The following is a 14155-nucleotide window of genomic DNA, read 5'->3' on the forward strand; positions in this document are numbered from 1 at the left end:
TCCGTCTTGTTTTTCTTTTGTTTTCTTGTGAACAGTTTTAAACTGGTTCTCGGATGTGTTGGCTGTGCTGTGTATTGTAGTGAATGTGTTATATCAGATATTTTGCTTGTCCTTGTTCAGAGGGGTCTTAATGTGTTGCACATGAACCTTTGTTAGCAGCAATTGAGAAATTAAATAGAGAAGCATGTTTTCATTAAAGGTCGATCTGTAGTAAATGTAGTCTGCATGCATACAGTATGATCTTTTGCTAGGGATGCGCTCAAGTACTCGTTTAACCTTTCAAGATGCAAGGAGAAAATGCCTTGTGTAGAACACAAGCAACATGTTGCATGCAACAGTGTACCACTTAGTCCTAGTGTTAGCTCATCAGCTCAAAAGTGGGTGATGCTTTGTTTTACAGACTCCCTAAGTTGTGGGTATTAAGTAGGTTAATGTGTGGTACAAATTCCAAAGTACTAGGTAGTTAATTTGGATAACATGATGGCGAGTTCCAAGACAGTCTCTCTAAATTACACTGAAATGCCCAACAGGTTCTGTGTCTTAACTGAATAAGTGGTACAGACTTCACAGTAATTATGTAAAGTGTAATTATTTTGAGTAAAGAGTACCTGGAAGTTATATGGCGTAAAAAGATGTACATGAACACAGTACACAGAGGCTAACAAAATGTGTGGTATGTGTGTATGTTTATAGCCTACGAACAAAACTAAATGTAGGTTAAAGCAATGATTCCTGCTGTGGTTTTACTGGGTCGTTGCTATTTACTTCAGAAAACTATCTTTGTGGCAACATTTTATACCAGTGTTCTCTCTCTCTCTCTCTCTCTCTCTCTCTCTCTCTCTCTCTCTCTCTCTCTCTCTCTCTCTCTCTCTCTCTCTCTCTCTTTCAGTTACGTTGCTGGACTCCATGTCTGCTCCTGGAGATCTGGGCTGGGAGGCCTACCCAGCGGAGGGGGTGAGTACAGTCTTCTTAACTTTTAATTCTATTATGTTTACATTATGTTTACATAGTTTTCAAGTAATAAAGCTCATTGGCCACTGCAACCTGTTGTGAAAGGAGAACAGGAGGAGTACCTGTTGAGATAGGAGGCCAGGAGGAGAACCCGTTGAGAATGGTGAACAGAAGGAGAACCCGTTGAGAAAGGTGAACAGGAGGAGAACCCGTTGAGAAAGGTGAACAGGAGGAGTATCTGTTGAGAAAGGAGGGCAGGAGGAGTATTTGTTGAGAAAGGAGAACAAAAGTAGTAACTGTTGAGAAAGGGGAGGAGGAGTATCTGTTGAGAAAGGAGAACAGGAGGAGTATCTGTTGAGAAAGGAGAACAGGAGGAGTATCTGTTGAGAAAGGAGGGCAGGAGGAGTATCTGTTGAAAAGGGAGAACAGGAGGAGTATCTGTTGAGAAGGGAGAACAGGAGGAGTACCTCTTGAGAAAGGGGAACAGGAGGAGTATCTGTTGAGAAAGGAGAACAGGAGGAGTACCTGTTGAGAAAGGGGAACAGGAGGAGTACCTGTTGGGAAAGGAGAACAGGAGGAGTACCTGTTGAGAAAGGAGAACAGGAGGAGTACCTGTTGAGAAAGGAGAACAGGAGGAGTATCTGTTGAGAAAGGGGAACCGGAGGAGAACCTGTTGAGAAAGGGGAACCGGAGGAGTATCTGTTGAGAAAGGAGAACAGGAGGAGTACCTGTTGAGAAAGGTGAACAGGAGGAGTATCTGTTGAGAAAGGAGGGCAGGAGGAGTATCTGTTGAGAAAGGAGAACAGGACGAGTACCTGTTGAGAAAGGAGGCCAGGAGGAGTACCTGTTGAGAAAGGAGGCCAGGAGGAGTACCTGTTGAGAAAGGAGAACAGGAGGAGTATCTGTTGAGAAAGGAGAACAGGAGGAGTGTCTGTTGAGGAAGGGGAACAGGAGGAGTATCTGTTGAGAAAGGAGAACAGGAGGAGTATCTGTTGGGAAAGGAGAACAGGAGGAGTATCTGTTGAGAAAGGAGAACAGGAAGAGAACCTGTTGAGAAAGGTGAACAGGAGGAGTATCTGTTGAGAAAGGAGGGCAGGAGGAGTATCTGTTGAGAAAGGAGAACAGGACGAGTACCTGTTGAGAAAGGAGGCCAGGAGGAGTACCTGTTGAGAAAGGGGAACAGGAGGAGTACCTGTTGAGAAAGGGGAACAGGAGGAGTATATGTTGGGAAAAGGGAACAGGAGGAGTACCTGTTGAGAAAGGGGAACAGGAGAAGTGTCTGTTGAGAAAGGAGAACAGGAGGAGTATCTGTTGAGAAAGGAGAACAGGAGGAGTATCTGTTGGGAAGGGAGAACAGGAGGAGTATCTGTTGAGAAAGGAGAACAGGAGGAGTATCTGTTGGGAAAGGAGAACAGGAGGAGTATCTGTTGAGAAAGGAGAACAGGAGGACTATCTGAGGCGTATAACAAAAGGAAGCCCACAACCTGGAGCATCCGGCGGTCTCCTCTTATCCATTTTTATGCACAGGAAGAGATTTTTTAGAAGAACCACTTCCTTCCAACAAAAGCTCCACTGTCAGTTTTTTTTGATAGAACACTTCAAGCTTGTGTTCTTCAGTAACCTTTCAACAGCCCCCCCAGATCCCTCATGGACAGCCAGGTGGCGTTGCAAACACCCCGCTGGGTTTAGCGGTGGGCTCTCACCCATCCATGACCCTGACCTCTCCAAGCCTCCCTCAGCTGGTTGTCCTTTCCGGACTGCCCACTGTGGTCTGGAGAGGAGCTCACTTTCAGACGATTTCGCTCACCTGCAGAGCGAAGATCCTCCTGCCTTCACAGCGGGGGATCATCCATCATCACTCGCTTTTGCTGCACTCAAGCAAATACCCCTGTTCCAATGATGGATTATAGTGCAGGCCTCAGGATGAAAAGCCACATGCAGATTCACAACACGTTTAAGGATGTTTCCCACAGCACTGCAGCCTTGATCAGGAATCAAAGTAGTTTGCAGGGCCAGTTTTTAGGAATGATCCGGGATGTGCCTGTTTTTGTGGGCCTCTACTAGAACAAGGAAACCTTTTAGCTGTTGATATGTCCCGCATACCTTCAGGTACGCCTTTGAAAGGTAACGTGTAGGTGTGGCCTTTAATTGACAGTTGGGATGGCACTTCTCTGTTTCAGCTGTCACTGTTTTCAATCAGCACAAACTCATAAAATGCATATTTTATGTTTAGCATTTTTTTTTACCTGTTGAATAAAACATAGCTGCTTTTAACAATGCCAGGAAAAAAAAAAACTCAAGGTTGTTTGCAGAGGTTGACTGACAGGTGGATCACTTCTGATGAGAAAATAAAACGCTTTCTGCTTTAACTGACTGCTTTTTATTATTGATTGCAGTGACAGCACAGTCCATATAATGCGCTCATCATGCCTCTGTCAAAACACCCAACTTTTTTTTTTTTTCAAGGTGCTTAGTGTACTACTTCATAGATTAATCAGGTGTACAAGCAATCAGGTAAAGGTGATTGACTGAACACTGAAGCTTTTTGTCTTCACATCAGAAGGGATCCACCTGTCAGTCACCGCATGCATTTTCAAAAGCCTTTCAATTTTTAAATGTTGTTGTAAGTAACAGTACATGGTGATAGATGGTGATGGGAACTAGGGGTCAGGATGTCTACAATACACGTTTGGCCATTTATTTTGCTATTCAGAATGACTGGTGAACTTGCATATGTATTTCAAGTTTTTAGATGTAATGTTGATGATGGTAAAATAGTAGTAAAACTACTTAAAAAAACAAAAAAAAAAAGTAGAAAAATGTTTTCTTTGGGGATTATTTTGCTTTAGAACGCCCTCCATGTACTTCTCCGCCATGAATGTGTTTAAAAATACACTTTAGATCTTAGAATTATCGTAAAACAATGTCTGAGACATCAGCATTCCTGTAATCATTCAGTGTAACAGGTTTCCATAAGGTAGCTTTAAGCGGCATTAAACACTTTAGACGTCTGGTTCCTATCACCACCATTCTGACTCGGTAAGTTTATTTAAACCAGAGCATTTCACATCAGACCACTGTAAAAGATTTTAACATCTTAATCACTTAAGGATAGATAGATCAATAGATCCTTGGATGGATCAATAGATAGTAAGATAGATTGATAGATAGAATTTTATTGATCTCGAAGAGAATTTGCAATGTTGCAGAAGCAAGACATAAAACTGCACATAAACTTACATACATTTGGCAGAAATAAAAATAGAAATAAAAATAGACATAAATAAGGCAGAAATAAAAAAATAGACGTAAGTTGAAGTGAAGTTGTTGTTATTATCATTATTATTATTATTACTGTTATTATTAGAGTAACACAAAATTATGCAGGAAAGTCAGTGGAATTGCCCTTAAAATACTTAAACCATGACTAAGACAATTAGAAATATAGAAGCTGATGCTTATGTACGAGTTTATTTTCATAACAAACACACACACACACACACAAACCCACACTAAGCTGCTTATGCTTCTGGGTTGTGGGGGGTCCTGTAGCCTATCCCAGCGGTCATTGGGCGGAAGGCAGGAAACACCCTGGACAGGTTGCCAGTCCATCTCAGGGCTATTTCCATACCAAAAATGTTTAATTTCGAAATTCTCAGCATTTAGAACTTCCTCAAGCTTATTGGAAATGCATCTTTTAACATCTTAACTATTATTTGAAAAAGTGAAAGTACTGAAAAAAGGAAAACCCTTAATGAGTATGTCTTTCAACTTCTCCGTGGTACTATACAGTTCCCAGCTCCTCTGTTCTGACTGTATTCCTCTGTATGTGCAGTGGGAGGAGATCAGCGTTATGGACGAGAGGAACACGCCCATGAGGACATACCAGGTGTGCAACGTGATGGAGGCCAACCAGAACAACTGGCTGCGGACAGGCCTTATTCAACGTGAGGGCGCCCAGCGCGTCTATGTGGAGATCAAATTTACGCTCAGAGACTGTAACAGCCTGCCGGGGGTCCCTGGGACCTGCAAGGAGACGTTCAACGTCTACTACCATGAATCCAACAGCGCCTCACCCCCGCCCCTGCGGCACATCCGTGAGAGCCAGTACGTCAAGATCGATACTATAGCGGCCGATGAGAGCTTCACACAGACGGACGTGGGCGACCGTGTCATGAAGCTGAACACGGAGGTGCGGGACATCAGTGGTCTCAGCAAGCGCGGCCTCTATCTGGCCTTCCAGGACCTCGGCGCCTGCATTGCTCTGGTGTCGGTGAGGGTCTTCTACAAGCGCTGCCCTCTAGCTGTGCTTAACCTGGCCCGCTTCGGTGACACGGTGACTGGTGGCGACTCGGCACTGGTGGAAGTGCGTGGGTCCTGTGTAGAAGATGCGGAGGAGCTGGAGGCTCCCCGCATGTTCTGCAGTGCCGATGGAGGCTGGCTGGTGCCCATCGGACGTTGCGTGTGCAAGCCGGGCTTTGAGGAGGTAGACGGCCGCTGCCAGCGTGAGTAGAACAATTAAATTCTTTCAGCAAAAATAAGCAGAGTTGCACTGTGATGTTCAGTGTGCTCTCATTTGTGTTGACGTAAGCAGAATTTTTGTGTTCAGTTTTATGCAAAAGTTTGGATGCCTCTGGTAAAACTATAGTTTATTTTGTTAAAGTGGAAATAAGTTAACATCCCCTACAGAGAATATACTTGTGCATATTTTAATGCCCAGTTACTGTTTATTTGCTGAATATAACATATTGGGGGGAAAAAAAATAAATAAAACATAAAATGTGGTCTGTGCAAAAACTGTGGCATATTGCACATTTTATGTTTCATGTTTTCATGTGTGTTAAACTCAGCAAGTGAACAAATTATGCACTACAATTTGCAAAACAAATGCCATATTTAAGTTTGTTGCCTGTGGAGGATGTTATCTTCACTCTGAAAGAAACACCAAGTTATGCAGGGCAGATACTCCAGGATGAGGACGGGACACTACTGCCCTACTGAGCTTGTGAAATGAGTGTTGTAGTTTATCAGCTAGCTGGCCCATTTTACTAGTGTTTTGAACTCGTACAAAGCAGAAATAAAATGTGGGTTAACTGTCCATGTTTAACATTCACTTTACCGTTTATTATATTTGTACAGTTTTTCAAGTCGCTTTCCATTGTTTGACTATTCACTTCTATTCGCCACTAATATGAAAATAGTGTTAACATGGCCAGTTTCTGCTTCAGCTTTATTGTCCAACTTTTTTTTGTGGGGCCTCCTCCATTTTTCCAACACAATCATGGTCATTTGAAAGCAAAAGCATTCTTGCAGCATAAGAAACGCCCCATGGCCCTGTTTACACTTGGCTTTAAATGCATCTTGTGTCTGGATGTTGTCTTTCTTATTAATCAAATTATTTGTAGGTGTCTGCATATGTATTCAAACATAGGGTGTGCCGATTTCTCCCACTGCTCCTGGCTGCAATTTTACAAATATTGACAATTATTTCAACCTAATGAGTTACATTTTGAACGAGAGAACCTTGGAGAAACAGGCTTTCATACAAAAATCATATGAGCCGATCACGTGATTATATTGTGCTGGTCATGTGTGGTCATTAGTTGCGTCTGTGTTCATTTGCATGGAAGCTCTTCGCGAATAACCTGCTAAATTGGCCACCTCCACCAGCACAAAGTGTAGGTAGGCGGGGTAATTAGCGCCTCTCTGATCTGTCCCTAATTCTGGTGATGTTTAAGTGGTGTCAGAAACTGGGAAAGACCAATTTCCCTGCCAGTAAATTGCACTTGAACGATTGACAAATTTGTGTATACAAGTGGGAAACTGGGTATTCTAGATAATACACGAGTCTGGAATGTGATGTATAACGTGACCTTTTGCCTCTTCCAGAGGTGAAAAACGATAAACATGGCAGTGAATTGGGAAAACAAATATGCCTGATGCACTTCTGTGATCTATATGCTTTTTAACCACTTATCAATCCAGGTTAATTTTATGCAAAGGCTTATTATTCAGTAACTACAGGGACTTCAATGCAAGCTAATGTAGCTATTCTTAGATTATAGAAGTGTGTAATAAAACTCTGGGCCTGCTGAGAGATCCATGGCTTGTTTAGCTGTAAATATGACAAAGAAAATACATTTTCTCCAGACCTTCTTACTATCTTTCCCCAAGTTGTGGGTGTATGTTTTAACAAGCACCTGAATGGAGTGAAGTCGTATTTAGTAGTTAACCTTGTGGTACATAAAACCTACCAATGAGCACACAAACACAGTGTAACTTCCGAGGCTGGGAAATCACCAAACTGTGCTGGGCCCAGGCCTATTAGGACTGAAGCTGGACACCCCAGGTATACAAAGAGTAAAGATGTGCATTCTCTTTGGCCTTTCCTGTGTACTTTGCCCTCTAAATAACAATGACGCAGGCTCCTTGGCCTGTGGGCAATTTGAAATAATCAGATTTTATATGTGGCTTATCAGTAAATGAACCTTGCAGACTGTAGGTCTCTCTTGGTTTTCTTTAGCATTATTCTTCCCTTTCCATGCACCCAAACAGAGAAGGCTAATCTCTTTCCTCAATCCATACTGCTAACTCATTTTACCCTTTCCTCGTATCTCTTTTTAGTGCAATCCTGCAATCTTTGACCATCGGGGCAGAAAGGATGCTGTTAGCAAGCTAAGCCGTCTGGCTATCTTGCAAGATAGAAAGGATGCATTCGCTGCATGGCCACCTGCATTAGTTTTTCAGTTGCGATAGCATGGTGGGATCGCTGGGGTTACATGGAATACAGCAGTGTTTTTTGTTGTTGTTGACAGAGGAGAAATACAGTCTATGTCCCTATTTTGTGATTTATTTTATCTAGAAATATGGAAATCTTGTTATTGGGACTTTAAAACATAATTGTATAGGTTTCTTACATGTACATTTACATGTTGTACATGCTGTCAGCATATAGACCGATCAGGCATAACATTATGACCACCTCCTTGTTTCTATGCTCATTGTCCATTTTATCAACTCCACTTACTATATAGGTGCACTTTGTAGTTCTACAGTTACAGACTGTAGTCCATCTGTTTCTCTGATACTTTGTTAACCCCCTTTTACCCTGTTCTTCAGTGGTCAGGACCCCCATGGACCCTCACAGAGCAGGTACTCTTTGGGTGGTGGATCATTCTCAGCACTGCAGTGACACTGACATGGTGGTGGTGTGTTGTGCTGGTACGAGTGGATCAGACACAGCAGTGCTGCTGGAGTTTTTAAACACTGTATCCACTCATTGACTTTACATCTACACTCATATAGTGGACAGAGACAATAGCTCATCTGCTGCTGCACAGTTTGTGTTGCTCATCCTCTAGTCCTTCATCAGTGGTCACAGGACGCTGCCCACAGGACGCTGTTGGCTGGATATCTTTGGTTGGTGGACGATTCTCAGTCCAGCAGTGACACTGAGGTGTTTAAAAACTCCAGCAGCACTGCTGTGTCTGATCCACTCAGACCAGCACAACACACACTAACACACCACCACCATGTCAGTGTTACTGCAGTGCTGAGAATGATCCACCACCCAAATAGTACCTGTTCTTTGAGGGTCCATGGGGGGGTCCTGACCACTGAAGAACAGGGTAAAAGGGGGCTAACAAAGTATGCAGAGAAACAGATGGACTACAGTCTGTAACTGTAGAACTACAAAGTGCACCTATATAGTAAGTGGAGCTGATAAAATGAGCGTAGAAACAAGGAGGTGGTCATAATGTTATTCCTGATCGGTGTACATTGATGTACGTATACATCAATACATGTGTAATGATTGTGCTGGAAACTCCAGCGCTGTGTTCCACCGCCATGTAAAGTCTCTGTAGCTCAGGAGCTTGTGATGACTCAATCCTCAGCAGAATAACAGTCATTGTGTGTGGCGGAGTGGAGTGATGTCTGGAAGGCTGAGCTCGAGGTAGGAGATTATTGAGATGTGACAGGGTATGGCAGACTTTCTCTCCGCTTTGTAATCCTCTCTCTGTAACAGAATAAGAAATAATAACGCCAACCGTCTCTGGGCTGCCTGCTGAAGTGTTGGAGCGGGAGAGAGGGGCGTGCGAGCATTGTCTTTCATGCAGAAAGATCTTGTTAAAGATTGTTAGCTGTTGTCTGCTGTCTAGTTTGTAGTGTAGAAACACGATTAGGTTTGTTTATTGAATAATTTTTGGGTAGAAGTGCATAATCATTTAACACACTGACTTATTTAGCATTATGATTTGCACTGCTGTTTTGTTTTTCTCGGCACAGAGCAAAATGTCCAGTGTTGTATTAAGTCTTACAGTTTTTCATTTGGGTTCAGCTGGGATTGAGTGAGCACTGTAGGTGTTAATTCAATACTGGAGGTGCTCATTTAGCACATGTTGATGTTTCAATTAGTAAATTGTAGAGTGTTTTTCCCAGAATATAGTGATTGTCGCCCCCTGAAACTTGGCTAATGATTTTGCCACCATAGACTGCGAAAACAGTAGAATACCATTACTTGATTATTTGATATTAGAATCACTTGTTTTTAGGGAGAATTAGCTGCATCAACTTTGAAATTCTAGTCAAGAATAATCGATTATTAATATTAATCAATAAAATATACACATTCTTTGGCTATAATCAAATTCTCAGGCTATTTTCAGCTTAAAGCGTTGTATTTATGGTCTGTATTTCACTACTGTTTAAATAGTTCCTACCAGTGTGGATGGGCAATATAATATCACAATAATTTTTTATGCTATTTACGATATTCATATTGAGTTTTTCTGAGGTTTGATGAGTTGGAACAGGCGAAAAAGCACCAACAGTATCACATTTACTAAAGACTTTAAGACAAGTTTAACACACTGGACTCTAAATACAGATAAACAGGACTGATTATTCTCTCTTTTTTTAATGAAACCTCAGGTCGGTGTTATCATGAACTGAAGATATTTACGATATACTCCGAATAGCATATAGTGATGTTATTTATGAGGATAATGATGATATATTGTCTGATTGCCCACCCCTATTTTCCAGTCATATTTGTGTATTAATTTTTGATTTTTTAAAAATAATTTCTCTATTAAAACAATCAAGCCATAGTGAAACTTGAGATGTCATGATTAATTCAACTGCTCTGGTAATCTACTTGAATTAAACTAAATTATTGGTCTTATTCTTTCACCTCATTATCCCTTCAATGGAGTCGTGACTCTTCCTCCTCCTGTCAATCAAAAATCAGGACTGTGCCTCCTAATCACTCTGTTTTTGAAAAGGAGCCGAGAAATCTTTCTTCAGGACTGCATTTTCCCATAGACAGAGACAAAGCTGGGCCTTTGAAAAAGAAGCTTACAAAAACAGGAGTTGTAACCTTTGGGAAAAGGTAAACAGCTCGTCTCCTGTGTAGTCGTGCATATGGTGATGGGCTTAAACGCTGGTCTTTGTGCTCCCCGTCTGTCTCATCCCGCGAGTTGCTAATGGATTCATTAATGGCTTCTGCTTTTGGCCTCAGACCAGAGCTGTTCTGTAATTACACCGTCATTATTGTTGCTTTCCTTGCTCGCGCGTGTGAGTTTTCTCACCTCTAGCATGCCTTCTCCCTGTCCAGTGTGAGATGGACTGAGCCTGCCACCCTGAGACCTATGTGCCGAGGATGCTAGCGCTTTTAAATATTCAGACCTCCTTTCTGGGCTGCTGCCTCGTGGGTGGAAGCGTGTGTGGAGAGAGCGGGGAATGGGCGGGTGACAGGAAATGAGAGGATGATGAGGATTATTTTAGCAACTTTGATTCAGAACAGGGACAGAAAAAAGAGGCAGAAAGAGAGGCTGATATTGCAATTAATTAGCGCCTAATTTGCTAGCTTGTCGCTACTCTATTCTGCTTTAAGCCTGATAGAGGAATTCTGGATCTGTTAACAGGTTGTTAAAGATAATCTCTCTAATGACAGGAGTGCGGTATTTGAGCCGTGGGTCTCTATTTGAACGTAACTTTGCTGAGTTGTTCATACAGTCAATACATGCTTACGTGAGCCTGTTTAGCTGAACGGCTCAGGAAGTCAGGGAAGTTTGTTGTGTTACTGTTCAGTCGATCACCTCCCACGGTGTGGTCATTTGCAGTCTGAGGTAGTCCAAATTGATTTCGAGGCAGAGGACATCAGAGTTATATGGGTTAGTCCTTAGCCTAGCATGGACACCAGACCGCTTGCTGTGCTACCTGCAGTGCCGCCTTCTTTGCGTGGTTGCATCAGGCAACGGCGATGACGACGACAACGATGTCTCAGGGATTAGTCCTCGCATCCTGCCAAAGCTCTGGTGCTGATAGTGTGTGGTAATACTTAACAAATTAAAGCGAAATTTGGACAGAAAATAACATTTAGCCCACTTTTTGCTGGGCCCAGTGAAGCTGCTGCGAGGTCAGGGCTAGGAAGCAGTTTTGACGTAGGTTTATCCTTATATTGTTGAGTTCTGTTTTCACTGTTTTGTACAACAGTAATATTTTAGATGTACTTGAGTTGTTAAGTATGGTTCTGTAAAGTGAAGAGACATTCCAGAATAATACAACCACTGTTAGCCTACAAAAATAGGCTCGCTTAAGCATCTGAAATGGTTTTATTTGACAAGTATGTCAATACACTATAGCGTCAGAAATTTTAATTATACCTCGATATAAATTTTTGGCCATACTGCCCTCTATTACTGTGTCCACCATAAAGGGACCACCATTGGACCAGTTATTATTTGGATGGTGGACCTTAGCACTGCAGGTGCACCAGCGTGGTCGTAGCATGATGATGCCTACATTTTTGGTACGTCTTTTTTTCCACACACATATTTGTTGTCCTCCTTTCATCAGTGGCCAGTTTTTTTTAATTTTTAAAATGTTTTACCCAGTTTTCTTCCCAATTTAATCGTCTCCAATTCCACCCGCTAGTTAGGACTCCCCCAGTCACACAATACTTCCAACGCTAGGAGGGTGAAGGCTAACACAGGCTTCCTCTGAGACCTGTGAAGAGCCACCGCATCTTTTCGAACTGCCGCTCACGCAGCGTCATTGGACAGCTGAACGCTCTCGGAGGAAAGCGCCAACCGCCAGATCTGTTACGCCAACCGCCAGATCTGTTACGTTAGAAGGGGGGCCCTTCTACCCACCCAGAGAGCGAGGCCAATTGTGCTCTCTTGGACTCCCGGCTACGGATGGCTGTAGCATCACCAGGGATCGAACTCACAATCTCCTGATGATAGGGCCAACGCTTAGGTTGTGCCACTCGGGAGCCCCCAGTGGCCAGTTTCTGACCACAGTACCACTGTGTTCCCAGCAACTAAATATCCCAGCAACATTGCCTGATAACTTGTACCAGCACAATTCCTACTAACATGCCACTGCCAGTGTCACTGCTGCACTGAGAATAGTCCACCATTTAAATAATAGGGGGTCAGCAGTGGTCCTATGGTGGTCATTTTTGCACAGATGGGTGAGGTAAACTGGGGGCTGATAAATTGTGCAACAACAAATGGGCTACAGTCAGTAATTGGAAACCTACAGAAGTGCACCTGTATGTATAAGCTGCACAATTGATTTCAAGCCTGTGGTGTAATCATGGAGAGACATCTGTAGTGTCTCAATAAGTAATGGCACCATTAAACCATAAATACATCACCAGAAGATCGAGGATCAAAAACAACCTCACGCTGAAGGGTTTACATGTGCTGGTCTAATCCGCAAGACTGAGTTTCTGCCTGGCTAGCTGAGGAAACAGTGTGCGTCCGGGTCCAACGTGCCCTTAAGACGCAGAGTGTTGCCATGACAAATGAGTCAGAAGTATATAAGGTGCCACGGCGTGTGTGCTGTTTTTACCCTTGTGCTTTTTCAGTGGATTCTGGAGGTTCTTGGTGCTGCAGTCTTTCTCCCTCGCTGTGCTGTGAAATCCCATGCATTCACCGAAGAATAACATGATTAGGAGTGTCAGCAGAATTATATAAGCAGGTTAAATTTAGGCCAGTCTTAAACGTCCCCTTCTGCCGTCGCCTGTCTCCTGTGTCATGCCCTTCTCCTTGTCTGGCTGTTTCTCCCTGGGTTTTGTTTTCCTGAGAATGCTCGATATTCCTTCAATATTCTGCCTCTCTGTTTCTGTCAATCCTTTCACCCCCTTCTCTCTCTCCTCTCTGTCTCACTCTCTCCATCTGAGAGGTCAGACCCCACAGGGCTACAGTGTTTCATGCAGGTGGTCGTGCTCTGTCACTCTCCATTACTGATAGCGCAGGGGAGAGAGAGAGAGAGAGGGAAAGAGGATAGCGATTGAGGCGAATGCTGCTTGGATGCCCATCTACTCTCTCTGTCTCAGTTCACTGACCTCTCTTTCTGTCTTTCTTAGTGATGTGACGATTCACAAAATTCATAGTTCAGTTCGATTATAATATGGTGGTATGAATTTAACAGATTTGTGATACAGAAAAAAATAAAACGTGCTAAAAAAAATCCTTAGATTTCCATTTTCAGTTAATTGGAACATTCAACATTTATAAAAATGCTGTTTTTGATACTTTAGAATGGCACTTAATCCATTTAAACTGTTTTTAGAAGCATACAGACAAAACAAAAGCTGTGCTTTAAATCGGAACAAAATTAAAGCTAATACACTAACCATGAGCTAATGAAATAGCCACAACTAAACATGCTAGCCATGAGCTAATATGGGAGAGAAGGGGCATGTTTGCATGGATGAGTGGACATGCCATTGCTAGATTCTAATACGCCGATATGCTAGCCATGAGGTAATACCAGAGAACTTGTAGAGAGGAGAATTCCCACTCTGCAATGTCTTCCGGGTTTCTCAGACGCTAGAGGGCGCTCAAGAGCGAGTCCAAAATGAATGGGTTGATATGGAGCATTTGAGCAAAATCATAGTTTATAAATGTTCAAACATTTTTCATGTAAAGGAATTCATTCATTTCCTGTATAAAACATTTTAACACTGATGTATATTTTTAAGAGTTTTTAAACTCGAGTTATAGGAGTTTAAAACGGCACCTCATGTACGTTCATGATGTCAGTGAGCGTGAACAGCCAATGAGCTGCTCTGCTCACCAATCAGTCATCACTCTCTAGCAGTAAAGCCCTTCTGCTGCCCAAAACCCGTTTGCTGTAGTAAAAAGGGAATATATAGGTAAGGTTTTTGTTTTTGTAGTGAAATCCATCC

At 42.7% G+C, this 14155-nt stretch overlaps 1 protein-coding gene across 1 annotated transcript in view; it reads left to right on the forward strand.

Annotated features, from left to right (window-relative positions):
• ek1 (eph-like kinase 1) overlaps positions 1 to 14155 on the forward strand; it is a 134835-nt gene that overhangs the window by 19700 nt on the left and 100980 nt on the right. The window contains exons 2-3 of the mRNA XM_036558388.1: positions 890 to 954; positions 4787 to 5456. Coding sequence (XP_036414281.1) covers positions 890 to 954; positions 4787 to 5456 — 735 coding nt within the window. The remainder of the gene's footprint in view (positions 1 to 889; positions 955 to 4786; positions 5457 to 14155) is intronic.

The sequence above is a fragment of the Colossoma macropomum genome, unplaced genomic scaffold, assembly GCF_904425465.1.
Source record: "Colossoma macropomum unplaced genomic scaffold, Colossoma_macropomum, whole genome shotgun sequence".
Classification (NCBI taxonomy): domain Eukaryota; kingdom Metazoa; phylum Chordata; class Actinopteri; order Characiformes; family Serrasalmidae; genus Colossoma; species Colossoma macropomum.